The sequence below is a fragment of the Malus sylvestris genome, chromosome 4, assembly GCF_916048215.2.
Source record: "Malus sylvestris chromosome 4, drMalSylv7.2, whole genome shotgun sequence".
Taxonomy (NCBI): domain Eukaryota; kingdom Viridiplantae; phylum Streptophyta; class Magnoliopsida; order Rosales; family Rosaceae; genus Malus; species Malus sylvestris.
The window spans coordinates 13,272,375-13,288,389 of record NC_062263.1 but is presented as its reverse complement, the minus strand read 5'-3'; the positions used below and the strand labels follow the sequence as shown (position 1 = coordinate 13,288,389).

General features: G+C 38.1%; 1 protein-coding gene and 1 long non-coding RNA gene across 2 annotated transcripts; both read left to right on the top strand.

Moving 5' to 3' along the window:
• Window positions 1-1,638: 1,638 nt before the first annotated feature.
• Window positions 1,639-3,362, top strand: LOC126618128 (uncharacterized). Its single transcript, XM_050286223.1, has 4 exons — window positions 1,639-1,735; window positions 1,976-2,134; window positions 2,235-3,139; window positions 3,357-3,362. The coding sequence occupies exons 1-4, from the start codon at window positions 1,639-1,641 to the stop codon at window positions 3,360-3,362; spliced, it is 1,167 nt and encodes a 388-aa protein (XP_050142180.1).
• Window positions 3,363-6,493: 3,131 nt separating this feature from the next.
• Window positions 6,494-7,828, top strand: LOC126617686 (uncharacterized). The gene is made up of 3 exons (XR_007621473.1): window positions 6,494-6,633; window positions 7,449-7,552; window positions 7,632-7,828. It is a non-coding gene; the product is annotated as an uncharacterized LOC126617686 (long non-coding RNA).
• The last annotated feature ends 8,187 nt before the right edge of the window (window positions 7,829-16,015 follow it).

The following is a 16,015-nucleotide window of genomic DNA, read 5'->3' as shown; positions in this document are numbered from 1 at the left end:
GTATATTATGTTTTTTCTACCTTTTACTTAGGTTTCATATTTTATTTATAGGCACAATATATATATATATATATATATATATATATATATATATATATATATATATATATATATATATATTCATATTTTTGTTACTTGAGTTAGGGTAGAATGTTTTGTAGATAGATTTATGTTGGTATATTAGTTTTTTTGTTATAAGATATTTGAAGATTTTAATTGATTTTTAATATTTTTAGAAAATATAAAAAAAGAGTATAAAAGAAATAAAAACATGTAATTTGATAACTGGAATCACTCCTAAAAACCATCGATATTTTTGGTCCTAGATCTAAAAGTCCCTAAAATTTAATAGCTTACATGACAATTTGACATATTGATAAAATATGCACTCCAACCCATATTTCAAAATATTATGTTATATCTATATATATAAAGGGAGAAGGCTAGTTTGGTGAAACATTCAAAATGCCAAGAATGCCCTCACTTCATATGCAAAATACCAAAAACTAACTGTCTAAAAAATAGGGTTAAAAACGTAATAATACGGAATTCTCAACGATAATAATTCACAACCATTGGATAAGACACTCACACTTTAAATTCATTTTCACCCTTTAGATCAATTATTCCACAACTGCTACATCACATCCTATTTGAAGAAACACTCCAGATGGAAAGAGGGAAACCATCTATTGCACGTTCAGAGCAGCAGTTGCAGCGGTTGACAGACCGGACATGGAACCGCCATTTATCACACGTTCTCGATTCCCACAGAACATACAAAAGGGAAAATTGGATGAATTTCTCAAACTCACTTTTGTCTTCCGTACAAAACCCCCTCCTCCATGCCTTTTCTGTATGATTTCTTCATCTGCAACTGGCAATCCGGAAAATAAACGCTAGGATTCACACAAATCGGTGAGTATTTCCCCCTCTTTATTCAATTTCCGTTTTGTTGTTGTCCCATCGTTTGCACATTGTTTTTTCTATTTTTTCGTTTGGTGGCCTTAGGTACCTTCCATTACTCTCTCTCTCTCTCTCTCTCTCTCTCAAACATTGCACTGAGGAAGAATACTCACTCTCATATTTTCTGTGCTTTCCTTGGTTTTTTGGGTTTGTTCAAGTTTTTAATGGGTTTTGAGTTTATTGTAGTCAATTTTGGGTTTTGTAGAGTCGAAAAATCGAATACTAAGAAGCAGAGAAGGAGATCAGTGAAGAAAAGGCAAGCAAAAGTAAAAGGTAAAAAACGTGAATTTTAGATGTATTGGGCAAAGATGAACTTTATCTTTATCATGCACGTCTTAAAAAGTTGTCATATTTTTTGTTTTCACTTTGCCTAAGGTAATGATTTAAATGTTATTCATGCAATTGTCAAACAACATCATCTGGAAGCAAGTTCCTACCTAAAGTTCATAAACAATAGTAAGTAGATGGCCACCCATTCCGGATTGACACTTCAAATACCTTTAACTTCGATAATTTTCCCATAGCAATACTTTTACTCCAGTTACTTTTAGAATACTGAAAAATAAATAAATAAAAAACTTTTATAAAATTCCTGGTATTTATTTCATATTCTTTTTTCTTAAACTCATAATTAAAAAAATTTTAAAAATCTAATTTCTATTTTTTTTAACTATGCAACAAGTAGGTCCCAGTAATATACAAGAACGAGTTCATTTGGCTAACTATGATGTTGAGGTCAACCCCAGTAATATACAACAACAAATTCCAGGTATTTATTTAAATTTCTTTATTTGTATTTGTTTCACACTTTAAAAATTAGGTAATTTTTAGAACACTATTTTGTGCATTGAAATCTCATTTTATTCTTTTGTTCGTACTCTCATATTGATCTCAATGTTGTAGTTATTTTTAGTGGTAGTCTTACAAAATATTAGACCACAACTAAATATATTAAATATTAAACATTAATGTTTTAACTAATCATATTATAATGTGGTGTATTTATTAGAACAAATTGAGCATGAAAGCGCGAGTTCAAGGGTTCTGTCAGATATCACAAATCGTGATGACCAAACTTCTGCTACAATGCGTACTCATATAGGATCATTGACACATTCGAATAGGTCACAAATATATGATGGGATGCTCTCAACTCTTCCCCATAATGGTGAGCTTAGTATATAATTCTATCTATATATAGAAGATATATTATTAGTTACAAAGGGAATTCTTATACTGAGTGTTGGATATTCATGTACAAATATCAGAAGAAGAACATGCAACTAGAACCAATCGTCATGTGCTGCAAAGTAGAGGAAGAAGAAACCACAATTGTGCTAGAAATTATAATGAGAATCGGGGTATCCTAGGTTGCCGCTTACCTGCTCCAACCACATGTCCGTACTGCTACGCACGATTGTTTACTCGAGAAACTTTGAATATGTGTTGCTTGAAAGGAAGAGTTGCTTTACCCCCAATACAATCTCCACCAGAAATGGTTGCTCTTTTCTCTGACCAAACAAATGAGGGTAGACACTTTAGGCAAAATATTCGAGCTTACAATCACGCATTTGCATTCACTTCAATGGGAGTACACGTGGATGAAAGAATAAATATTAGTGGCCGTGGGATTTACACATTTCGTGCTCAAGGTGCATTATATCATAAGATTGGTGGACTTTTACCACATGAAGGAAACAAACCGCGATTTTTACAAGCCTATATATATGACACTGAGCATGAAGTTGAAAACCGAATGTGTGAAAGTGAAGTTTTAGATAGACGTGTGGTTGAAAAGATACAACAGATGTTGAACAACCATAATCCTTTTGTTCATACATTGCGAAGCCTCGGACAACGCCAAGATTTGCCGAATTGCAAGTTGATCCTAAAAGAGCACCCAATAGATCGACGTCAGTATAGTCTACCATCAACATCACAAGTTGCAGCAATTATAATAGATGGAGATGATGCCACAATTGCAAATGGAAGGGATATCGTGGTCGAGACAATTAGTGGAAGACTTTCTCACGTCCGAGACTATGTCGGATTTTATGATCCGTTACAGTATCCACTATTGCTACCTTACGGTACATATGGTTGGGATGTTAATAGTTGTGATGATGGTGGAAGAGCAATAACATGTTGCGACTATTATGCTTATATGTTACAGGTTTGTACCAATAACATAATTTACTTCCCAATATATATAAATGAATGATGATTCCCATATTAAAAGCAATATACACGTTTGAAAACCGAACGTATATCTTCCACCAGGTCATCACTACATTATCTTTAAAGGTTGATTGGCTTCAATCTCAATTAAGAATTATCGCTTGCTTCAATCTTCTTATGGCCTGTGATGCCATTATCATTTTCTACTGCAGCTTTGAGATAATGTCACCTCCTATTGTTCATTTGTTTCTTCTATATTAATATCTCCTCCTAAAATGGAGGAGATACGTTCATGTTAGTTATCTCAAATTATAAAATTAAAAAAAAGCTACAACTTAATTATCTCAAATTATAAAAATAAAAAAACATTTTTTGGATGCAGGAAAAAGATTAATAGTGATCAAACAACTTTTCTAAATACGGTAAGTCTTCTCTTATTTTCATACGGAAGTATACTATAAATTCAAATTGCATTCAATTTTCAAATAGAAATAAAATTGCATTTTTTGTCAGTTTTACAAGCATCACACCCGTCTCAAAGTACAAAGGTTGAAGTACAAGACCAAGGTAACATTTCTTACTATTTAATTTTGTAAACACGATTACAATTTGTTACCTAAAACTTGACAAATTATTTATCTTTCAGTATTCTAAAAGTAACTGGAGTAAAAGTATTGCCATGAGAAAATTGTCAAAGTTAAAGGTATTTTGGTTAAATTGCTTACAATCTTTATATTTGGGATTGTGCATTATAGTTAGACTTCTTATTTTATCATCACTGCTTGCAGATTAACCATGAAAATCTAAAGCATCAAGTGCAAGCAAATGGGTGGCAAGCATGGCTTTGATTTTACATGTAGACGCTATGTTTACCTCTATGTACATGTTGTCTATATTTTGCTTTGCTAGTCTATAACTTTGACTCAAAACTTATGAAATTACATGTCATATTTTCAGATTTTTTTAATAGTTTATGTTTTCCCATTTTATCTTCGTTGTTTTTTTAAAGGAAAAATGGTAAAAATTGTATGGGAATGTACATTAAAGTTTTCATATTTTTTTTTTTGTATTTATATTCGTTTTTTTTCTTATACAGTATCGATTTCTGGCATTTCTACTACAAAATTACCAAAACATAAACAAATTGAGCTTCATATAATCACTGTAAACACGTACAAATGCAAAAATAGGAAGTGTTGTCACTAACCCAGTTTTCCCAGCAACCAAACACTAATTAAAGAGAATCCAAACACTGAAATCACAATATGGCATTCACAATGATCATACTATTGATTTGTAATTTCTTTGATAATTATATCCCCGACGAAGCATACTAATTGTCAAGCGTAATTAAAAAAGTAGCAACAGCCCTAATAAAAAATAATAATTCAGACTCATCAAACTATCGAGTTACATACCTTGCATCGCAATCTAGCGTAAAATTTACCTTTCTAGCAATAACAAAATAACTCAGTTATCAAATGTAGGACACACTAAAATGCATCTAATGACTTATCATAAAGGGTGAACATACTGCAACCTGATCAAACAGAATGATCGGTACAACTCGGGATTGAAGAATCTTTGATTACTTTGAAAACTTGGCGAAGTTACTCCTCCTGAACGCCATGAAGAAAAATGACAGGCTGCAGGATAAGATTCAAAACGTATTAAATAAAAAACCAATAAAGATGTCCTCTGCCCAACTTTTCTGAATGAGATTCCTAAAACATGCAGAATATTTAAATTCCTTTATTTTACGTAGGCGATCTATATTTATAGTTAACCTGCAATTTGGCTCAAAGCTCCTCAACACTATATGTAACAACTTTATTAACCATAATCTTTCAATATGCATTTCTCACTTATCATTTAACTCTTTTTATTTGATTTTTAATTTTCTCACTATTGTTTGTAGATTGGCAATGAAAATTTGAAGTGTCAATCAGGAACGAATGAGTGGAAATTGCAGCATTGATGTCAATTTTCTTTTCAAAAGAAACAGTGACATATAGACTTTATAGGTATTGTGAAAAATGTAGGTATTGTGATGTAAGTTTTATATTTTGACATTTAAGTTGTTTTGTATTTTGCTACGAGTACTTAATGTTCTCATCTACTTTTTTTTATTCACATCTACTTACTATTGTTTATGAACTTTAGGTAGGAACTTGCTTCCAGATGATGTTGTTTGACAATTGCATGAATAACATTTAAATCATTAATTTAGGCAAAGTGAAAACAAAAAATATGACAACTTTTTAAGACGTGCATGATAAAGATAAAGTTCCTCTTTGCCCAATACATCTGAACATTATCTTGACAATTACAATAGAAAAAAAAAAACACAATACACCTTTAGAGGCGCGTAGCGCCCGTGATGCAAAAATGCCTCTCGCACGCACGTTAGTGCGTGCGGAGAGGCTAGTATATATATAAAGTGAGAGCCTCAGTTTGGTGAAGCATTTAAAAATACCAAAAATGTCCTCATTTAATGAGAGAGATAACTCAAAACTAACCGCTTATAATAGGGGTAAAATAGTAAAAATGAAACACAACACTTATGGGAAATGGTTGCCTGAGGGATACTGTTTACACACACTAGCAAAGATTGTTACTATTGGTTGGATGAATCACACCCACCCTCGCATATTCATCATAAATTTCATCAATGAATTTGGCCCCTTAGTTTAGTGATCCCAAACATGATATATTAAAAAAAAAAACAAAAAAAAGGACTGGACGAGGAAAACGGCAGTTGCAAGGATCTAACGATGGAAACTGCCGTCTCCATGTACGACCCATGTTCTGAAAAGGAGATTGGAATGTTCAATTTCAACCTTTTCAGATTTGCTTCTCCATCCACCCCCAACATTCACCCATCGGCAGTTCGGCACCGTAATCCTCTGCTTCTATTACAGAAACTCCATTTTTGCTTTTGCTTCATTGTAACAGATGTTCTTTTGGTGAGTTGTTTTCTACAACTCCAAAAGGCTCTTCTGCCTTCATCAGTCAATTTTCCCATGCAAATTAACAAATTGCATGCCAAGAAAATCATGAATCCAGAAAAACATTGCATGTATCATCAAATATCTCACCTTCTTTTCCTTTTTTTGGGGTATGATCTTAAATTCGGATGTATTTCCGAATATTTTTTTTTTTTACTTTTCAACGGAGGAGTCTAACCCCAATTCTAACATGTACTTTTCATTCTCTCTTTTTGTTATTTTTCCAATTGTTCTGTCAATCCTTTAATTGCAGCAAAAAATTGTGCATGTACGGTTTTTTTTTTTTTTTCTTCTAATCTTACCACTTCGCTTTTCTGTCATATACAATGGACTTGGAGAAGTAGTTGACGCTGATCTACCACAAAGACGTATACATGCCTCTAAATAAACAGCCCAGATTGGTTTACGCCGACGATGATTGTGCTGACGACAGAGATTTAGCCGGCAAAGGCGGTCAGGCTTCCAAGGAAATCAGATATAGGTTATACCATGTGTAAAATTCATGGAAACACAATTACATTGCATCCATGCCTATTTCTTGCGAGAAGATTGACATAGTTTAATTAGTTAAGACTGACATAGTTTGCTCAACCAGATTTGAAAAAACCCACACATTAATGATGTAAGATGTACGTCAATTATGTTTTTATTTATGAATTCCTTTCTAAATGCTAGGCAAATGAGGAGATTTGGTAATTGTCAAACGCCTGTGACAGTTATTGTTTTATTTGTCTCTCAGAAAAAACAATCCAACAAGGAACACTATCCAAAGATTGAAGGGAGGAATTTGTTAATTGTTGCCAATCTTAATTTTACCTTCACACTCCATCTCATCTTTCTCTTTTTCAGTATCTAATTGGGTAATTTTCAAACCTTTTGCACTAATTTTTCAGTTCTAATAGGTAATTCTCCACTTTGATGTCTTTTGAACATTCTAATTTTTCTTATGACCATAGCCCCTAATTATTGTTAAAATAATGTTTGAAGAAGCGTGGTTTTGCAATCTATGACTTTGGCTACGAGGAAGATTTTTCATAGTGGTCAGGATGGTAAATGTTTATAGATGTCTAATTTTATTCATATGTGTATTCTTTTCATTTGTATTCCTTTTTCATGTGCAGAAGCAAACGTACATGCATAGGCATGATATGTGCTTTTTTCTTCTTTGATTTACTTTTATAGTTATTGAGATTTGGTTAATAATTAAATTGATATTGATATTCTACACTTTAGTCCATTTTTGATGCTATTATATAGAAATATAATCATACGAACTCAAACTTTAAATTGTACCAGTTTCAGGGCTTTACAACATTTCAAGCACACTCCTAAAGTCGAGAATTCTCCCTTTCTGTGTCTCCTTTCTCTTGAATGTTTGATTGGTATTTTATTTTTATGAGGTATTCCATTTTGGTTTTTGCATCAATCAAATTGTTTCACTGAAAAATCAGCTAATGATGTGTGGTTTCTTTGTGGAAGGTGTCCAATCAATTGCTACAAATACATGGAGAGGGAAGTAGATAGAGAGAGATCAGAAATATTCTTCCAGGCAATCAATTGGTATGCAATTTGAAAATAATTGCTCCATTCTCTGTTTTGGTTGTTTTATCTTTCTGTTTTTTTTTGCTCCATTCTCAATCTTCATTTTATGTAAGTCATTTTTTTATGGCTCTTATGCAATGTGTTGATGCACAAAATCAGCGAAGACTTTGGTACAACAGAAAGTGTCAGGTTTTGTGACCTTCGCTTGGTTGCTTCGGTCACTAGTGAGGATAAGTACGTAAATGAATAGAGACAGAGAAGCAAACACAGGATGTACATGGTTCACCCAGATTGGCTACGTCCACGGAGTAGAGGAGTTCTCATTAATTGTGAAGGGTTTACACAAATACATAGGTTCAAGCTCTGGTTTAGTGAGTTCTAGTGAATAGTTTAGTACAAAATGACATTAGAGATTATTGTGGGAGAATGATCCCTATTTATAGAAGAGAGTTTCTAGTTTTGTTCTAATATTGACACATGTCGTGTTGTGATTGGCTTCTGATGTTGACACGTGTCGTGCTGTGATTGGCTTCTGATGTCGACACGTGTCGCATTGTGATTGGCCTTCTGGTTGAAGGGAAACTCTTCTGGGTCCTTGACGGTATAACGTTGACCGGTGCTCAGTAGTTTCGGGATTAGTCAAGTATGGTACAAACAGTGCTCCCCTAAGTTCCCGAGTGAGGGAAGCTCCTCGGTTGGGGACTTGCAAGATCCAAGCCGCTGAGTAATCACGAAACTTCTAAGTACCGAGGTGTGGTATCGTCTTCACTTGCCTTATCTTTCTCATAGGTAGATGTGGCATCTTCTCTGGAAGTACGCTTCCTCCATCCAGGGGTGGTATCTTTAACCGATGAAGATGCACAAGGTAATGTATCAATTTCACTTGAAGCTTACTTGTAGTTTCGGGCTTGGTCAAGTGCGATACAAACCCTATAGTAGGAGTCCCCCAAGTCGCCGAGCTAGGAGATCTGCCGAAAGAGGTGACAGACAAGGTAAGCAGTCAAACTTCCAAGTAAGCAACCCAGGATCAGAGGTTTGACTTCGACTTCCGGTTGATTGTTCTCCTTCTCCTTGTCTCTCATTCAACTGCCAGGATAAGGAGAAGCAAATGGATAAGAGATGATATGAGATACTTTTGCTTTTGAAGAAGTAACTTTCCACAGGCTTATTCTTGAACTGTGCTGGAGGGTTTTCTGGTTCCCTTCAGAGTATAAGGCCGACTCAAGAATTTGAGGGTCAAAACAAGTCCATCAAATCTAGAGTACGTTCGACCTTGATGATATGGGATACTTTTGCTGTTGACGGAATAATGAATGTGGTATGGAAAGGTGTCGTGCTGTAGTGATCTGTTTCAGCTCACCGTTGAACCTTCTGCTTCAATCTTTTGCATGGCAGAAGTGGTGTGCAACCTTTGCATTTAAATGGTCCTTCAGAACATTCCTTCATAGTGACTCATCCACGCTTGGCAGCTTCAGTGTAAAGAGCCAATATCTGATCAACTGTCATGAGGTATTTGCCGGTGGAATTCGTGACCTTGACAGCAGTTGAGGATGAGTACTCGAGAGCAATGCTAAGTAAGCAACCAGGCAAAGGTTCCAGGCAGTCAATTCCAAATTGGAGGTTTGATTTCAGGTTCCGACTGACTGCTCTCTTTCTCCTTGTCCTGCAGGTGTGGACAAGGACAAAGACAAAGACAGGGAGAAAGCATGATATGGGATACTCTTGCTTTCGACCCTGATGATATGAGATACTCTTGTTCTTGGTGTGGCTTATTTGCTGAGGTATTATCGGGGGGAAATAAAGCTGAGTATTTCGAGAGGTTATGTTGAGGGTGCCTTCTCGAATCCGAGAAAGGGTTGAGCATTTTTGCATGTTTGCCTGTCCGTTGAGGAGGGAGGTCGATGTATATAGGGATTTCCCAATAACAAGTAGTAATGCTATTCCTTTACCCTTCTTGGTCACAGCAATGTAGTGGGAGCTGCCAGCTTCACGTGTTTTAATTTTGTCAGAGCACTTTGAAAAAGTGGTATGTGGTATCTGGAAAGCTGATGTTACGTGTGAAGATTACAGACAAGCTTTATCTAAGGAAATCTGGCTCTCGAAGTTCTGAGAGTTGTGCCTCTTCGGTTTTCGAACAAGCAATCCCGTCGAGGAACTGACTCTCGAGATTCGGAAAGCAGTGCTACTCCGGTTTTTGAGAAAGTAATTATGTTGGGAGTCTTTTCTCGAATGTGAGTAAAGGCTGGACGTTCTTGCCAACCTGTCTTGCCGCAAAACACGGAGGTCGACACACATAGGGACTTTCCAGTTGTCAAGCAGTGGTGCTGTTCCTTTACCCTTGTGGGTAATAGTAGGGTAGCTGGAACTTCGAAATTCTCGTGCCTAAACTTTGTCAGAGATCTTTGACAAAGTTATATGTGGTACCCGAGGAGTTGATGGTGCATATGGAGAGCGGTGATTGAACAGTAAGATTCACATGCTTTCTACTTCACCAGAAATCTTCGACAGATTGCCCGTAATTTCCGCAAAGCTGAGTGTGCATGTGACAGGTGCTGACGAGGCTGAAAAAGCAGGTGCTTCTTCGATTTCTGAGATCGGCCCTCGTGGTCTCTGAGCAGCCTAGCTTTTGAGAAAGCAAACGCCTCTTCGATTTCTGAAGCTCCGTCGAGTGCAGATTTTTATAGAGGCTGGCATTAAGTTCCACAGCACACTTGAATCTCTACCAGTAGAAGCTCATTTCTTGCACTTCTAAGATCTTGATTTGTCTGACCTCTTCCCTCTTCAACACATTTGAAAATGTCTGGACCCTCCGACCGTCGTTTTGACTTGAACCTTGGAGAAGAGACAGCCATGCCTTCTCCAGACAACATATGGCGCCCATCCTTCATATCCCCTACTGGTCCTCTTACCGTTGGGGATTCTGTGATGAAGAATGATATGACCGCTGCAGTGGTGGCCAGGAACCTTCTCACTCCCAAAGATAAAAGATTATTTTCCAAACGGTCTGATGAGTTGGCTGTTAAGGACTCTCTGGCTCTTAGTGTTCAGTGTGCAGGTTCTGTGTCTAATATGGCCCAACGCCTATTTGCTAGAACCCGCCAAGTTGAATCATTGGCTGCTGAAGTGATAAGTCTCAAACAGGAGATTAGAGGGCTCAAGCATGAGAATAAGCAGTTGCACCGGCTCGCCCATGACTATGCTACAAACATGAAGAGGAAGCTTGACCAGATGAAGGAATCTGATGGTAAGGTTTTACTTGATCATCAGCGGTTTGTGGGTTTGTTCCAAAGGCATTTATTGCCTTCGTCCTCTGGGGCTGTACCTGGTAATGAAGCTTCAAATGATGAACCTCCAATGCCTCCTCATTCTGGGGTTTTGTCAAGTACTGAGGCTCCGGATAACCACCCTCCGGTGCTTTCTCTTTCTGGGGCTCTACCGACTGTTGAGACTTCCCCTAAGCAACCTTTGTGAAGGCTCCCTTTTGTTTGTTTATTTTGACTCATGTATATGTACATATTTGTGGCTTATCGAAAATATTAATAAATAAGCTTTGCTTCATTTCAACATATTGTGTTAAATACACCAAAGCCTTCTTCATAAAGTTCTTTGAATTTTTTCTTTTGTTGAAACCTGTATTGTTGAAGCTTTGTGAGTGAACCGTGTAGTTTGAGGTAGTGTTCCCTTAATTTCCCGAGTGAGGAAAACTTCTCGGTTGGAGACTTGAAAAATCCAAGTCACTGAGTGGTTGTGAGACTGCCGAGTATCAAGGTGCAGTAGCATATGGTGGGAGTCCCCCAAGTCTTCAGGCGAAGAGAGTTGCCGAATGAGGTGTCTCGCTTGTTACTAATTTGTCAAAGTAACGAATCCTTGTTTCGATGTCACACATTTGTATATGCTTTATCTAAAAATATTTCCAACTTTTGTGTGTTTGATGCTGCATGCTATTGACTAGACAAGATCAAGTGCAATTAGTAGCTTTTCTCTCTTTTTCATCTTTTCTTTGGTGGAATTGCTTTTCGTTTCCACTAATCAGCCTGAGTGGATGCAAGATAACACCATTCTCTATAGCTCAGATTGCAAAGTCGTCTTCATGAAAGTTGTTCCTTATCTTGTGAACTACAACATATCCAAATTTGAGATCCATCGGAGTAGTACAACTTCAGAAATTCAAGTATGATGAGTAACTGTTCATCAATTTTCTGTTAACCCGTCAGACTTGTTGTGAGCTTCGAAACTCCATTTTCTCTTGTTCAGATCAACATACTTTCTTCATGGAAGTTGTTCCTCATCATCTCTTCCATAACATATCAAAAATTCAGAACAAACTAACGGTTGAATATTTCCAGATCTTCGAAACACCGCAGCAGCTTTGAAGCTTGCAGAAATCTGACCGTCATGTTTGGAGCTTCAACACGCTAACTTCCGTCGCTCAAATAGAAAAATTTCCTTCGTGAAAGTTGTTCATCTGCTCAAGAACTATAAGATGTCCAAAATTCAGCTCCACTGGAATTAGCTTCGCACTATCTTGATGAAGAGTGTGTGAAGCTTTTATGTGTTTTGGTGTTGAAATTTGGTATTGTAGGTGAAGCTTTAGGGTTGAAGCTTGATAGGTGAAGCTTTATAGGTGAAGCTTTGGTGTTGAAGCTTTATAGGTGAAGCTTTGTGTTGAAGCTTTATAGGTGAAGCTTTGGGGTTGAAGCTTTATAGGTGAAGCTTTTGTTGGCACCATAAATTGATTGTGCTTCGCACTATCTTGATGAACATAGTGCGAAGCTTGGGAGATTGATACTTGTCCTCCATTGATGAAGCTTTTGTTGGCACCATAAATTGATTGTGCTTCGCACTATCTTGATGAACATAGTGCGAAGCTTTGGAGATTGATACTTGTCCTCCATTGATGAAGCTTTTGTTGGCACCATAAATTGATTGTGCTTCGCACTATCTTGATGAACATAGTGCGAAGCTTTGGAGATTGATACTTGTCCTCCATTGATGAAGCTTTTGTTGGCACCATAAATTGATTGTGCTTCGCACTATCTTGATGAACATAGTACGAAGCTTTTGAGATTGATATTTGTCCTCCATTGATGAAGCTTTTGTTGAATTTCCCAATTTCCAATTTCCTTTTTTTTTTTTTTTTTAATTTTTTTTTAATTTTATTTTTATTTTTTTGGGAAAACTAGAAATTTGAAAATGTGGGAGAGACAACGTATACAAATTTTGCTTCCATACTGTTAAGCGAGAGATTGTGATGCAAGCCACATCTTGTAGTAGTCGAAGGTTTGGATGAACCATATAAATTGAATTTGCTTCGAATAGTCTTGATCAAAAGCGTTTGAAGCGTTCTATGAGTTGTAGTGTTTGCATTGTTACAGAGGAGAAATGTCTGAAGCAGATGCAAGAGGGCTGAAGAGCTTGATCTTCGTATACCATGCATTGAAGCCATTGTTGGCTTGCAATAAGACTTTGTTGGTGACTATAGCTCTTGTTAGGCATAAGTGCTCCCCTAGTTGAGTTGTAAAGCTTGATGGTTTTTGATTATTTGTGAATGCTAGGAGTTCACATGTACAAGTTGTACCACTCGTCTTCTGGTTAATGGAATGAATGGTAGGTTGCTTTCATCACGTGGTTGGTGGTACGAATGTGAATTCCTTAATCACCTTTCATCACATTTCATCACCTGGTTGGTGACATGAAGGAGAGTACGCGTTGTGCATTTCATCACCTGGTTGGTGGCATGAAGGAAAGTACGCGTTGTACATTTCATCACCTGGTTGGTGGCATGAAGATGAGTTCCTTCTTCACCTGATTGGTGATAAGGGTGGCAAGTTTCCAAATAATATTAGAGTACGGGTTGTACATTTCATCACCTAGTTGGTGGTACGAAGGTGAGTTCCTTCATCACCTAGTTGGTGAGAATAAGGGCAAGGTGTCGAGGCACATTGTGGCAAATGTCGAATGACACAAAGTGTGTTGAACCCTTTCGAAGCACAGTTGGCTTATGTATGGATGTGTTGGAATGTATGATGTTTATGCATGAATGTGTTGGAATGTATGATGTTTATGTATGAATGTATTGGAATGTATGATGTTTATGTATGAATGTGTTGGAATGTATGATGTTTATGTATGAATGTGTTGGAATGTATGATGTTTATGTATGAATGTGTTGGAATGTATGATGTAGATCCTTTGTATAGTCTTGTTGACACATACTTAGATTTTGTTTTGTATTGGAAACATTTGCGTTGAAGCTTCAACACTTGAGTGTTTCATTACTCAGAATGGAAAAGAGTTTATGGCCGAGTTGGCTAAATCACCTCTTTATTGAATTCATACCAAATGGTCTTTGTTACATAGGATGCCGAACGGCTGTAGCTTAACACTTGTACAATGTGAGTCTTATTTGTAATAGTACTTCAAGTGGTCAGCATTCCATGGATGGCCAAGGGTCTTGCCGTCGGAGTTTCTGAGCTTGTAGGAGCCAGGGTGACTGATGCCGACGACCTTGAACGGTCCGTCCCAGTTAGGACTGAGTGTTCCTTCACTCAGGACTCTATCACAGAGTAATCTTTTCTTCAGTACCCAGTCTCCCACTTTGAAAGAGCGAGGTTTGACCCTTGAGTCGTAGTAGTTGGAGATGCGCTGCTTGTAGGCGACATTCCTCAGGTGAGTCTGATTTCTGTGTTCCTCGACTAGATCCAGGTTGAGGGTGAGTTGCTTGTCGTTCTCACTCTGTATGTAGTTCTGGATTCGGTATGTTGCTTGCTCAAGCTCAACTAGGACAACTGCTTCTGTACCAAAAGCAAGTGAGAATGGAGTTTCTCCTGTGAAAGTCCGATATGAAGTGCGGTATGACCAAAGGACTTGGGGTACGAATTATGGCCAACAACCTTTAGCTTTGTCCAAGCTAGTTTTCAGAGTGCGCTTGATTATTTTGTTAACAGCCTCGACTTGTCCGTTAGACTGGGGATGGGCTGGAGAGGCAAAACATAAGTTGATGTTGAACTTAGAGCAGAACATCTTGAACTTCTTGTTGTCGAACTGCCGCCCATTGTCCGTGACTATCGCATTGGGAATGCCGAATCTGCAGAGGATGTTCTTCCATACGAAGTCTTCTATTTTTCCCTCAGTAATGGTTGCCAAGGGTTCTACTTCAGCCCACTTTGTGAAGTAGTCAACTGCAACGATTGCATAGCGGACCTTGCCTTTCCCTGCAGGCATTGGGCCGATCAAATCAAGTCCCCATTGGGCGAAGGGCCAAGGGCTGATCATAGGAGTGAGCGGCTCGGGAGGGGAGTGAGGGATAGTTGCGTAGCGTTGACACTTATCACATGAGCGAGATATTCTGATGGCATCTTGGTGGAGTGTTGGCCAATAGTATCCTTGGCGAAAAGTCTTGTGAGCTAGGGATCGAGACCCAGCATGATCTCCGCAGACTCCTTCATGTATTTCCCGAAGGACAATTTCCGCCTCCGCAGGTGTAAGGCATCTTAGGTATGGCAGGGTGAAACCGCGCTTGTAGAGTTGGTCATTAATGATCAGGTAGCGGGCAGACTTGTATCGAATCTGCTTAGCTTGGACTTTGTCAATTGGGAGGGTGCCATGAGTAAGGAATTTATAAATTGGGGTGATCCAACTATCTTCTTGTTGTAAATTGTACACCTCTGCGACCATGGTGCTTGGTTCTGCCAACAATTCGACATGAATTTTTCTCCCAATCTTGTCTTCCACTGCCGAGGCGAGGCGAGCCAAAGCGTCTGCATGACTGTTTGCCGCTCGAGGAACTTGGGTGATCTGGTAGTGGAAGTGCTTGAGCAAAAGTCGCGTTTGCGCAAGATATGCTGCCATGGAGCTATCCTTAGCATCAAAGTTGTTTGTGACTTGGTTGACCACTAATTGGGAGTCACTGAAGATATCAATTCGTTTAACCCCAAGGTGTTTGGCCAAACGTAAGCCTGCTAGAAGGGCTTCGTATTCGGCCTCGTTGTTCGATGCCTTGAATTTGAAACGAAGAGCGTATTCCATCGGCACTTTGTCGGGGGTAGTGAGGACTAATCCTGCTCCGCAGCCTTGTTGGTTGGATGAGCCATCAACATACAGACTCCATGCTGGGGTCGTTGATTCTACTTTCTGAGCTTCCGATGGTAATGAAGCTACTGCTTCAGGTGTAGAAGCAATGTCAACAGGATATGTGAAGTCGGCGATGAAATCTGCTACTGCTTGACCTTTTTCGGCTGGTTTTGGTTGGTAGGAGATGTTAAACTCACCCAATGCTATCGCCTATTTGATCATTCGTCCAGACGTGTCAGGACTCTGGA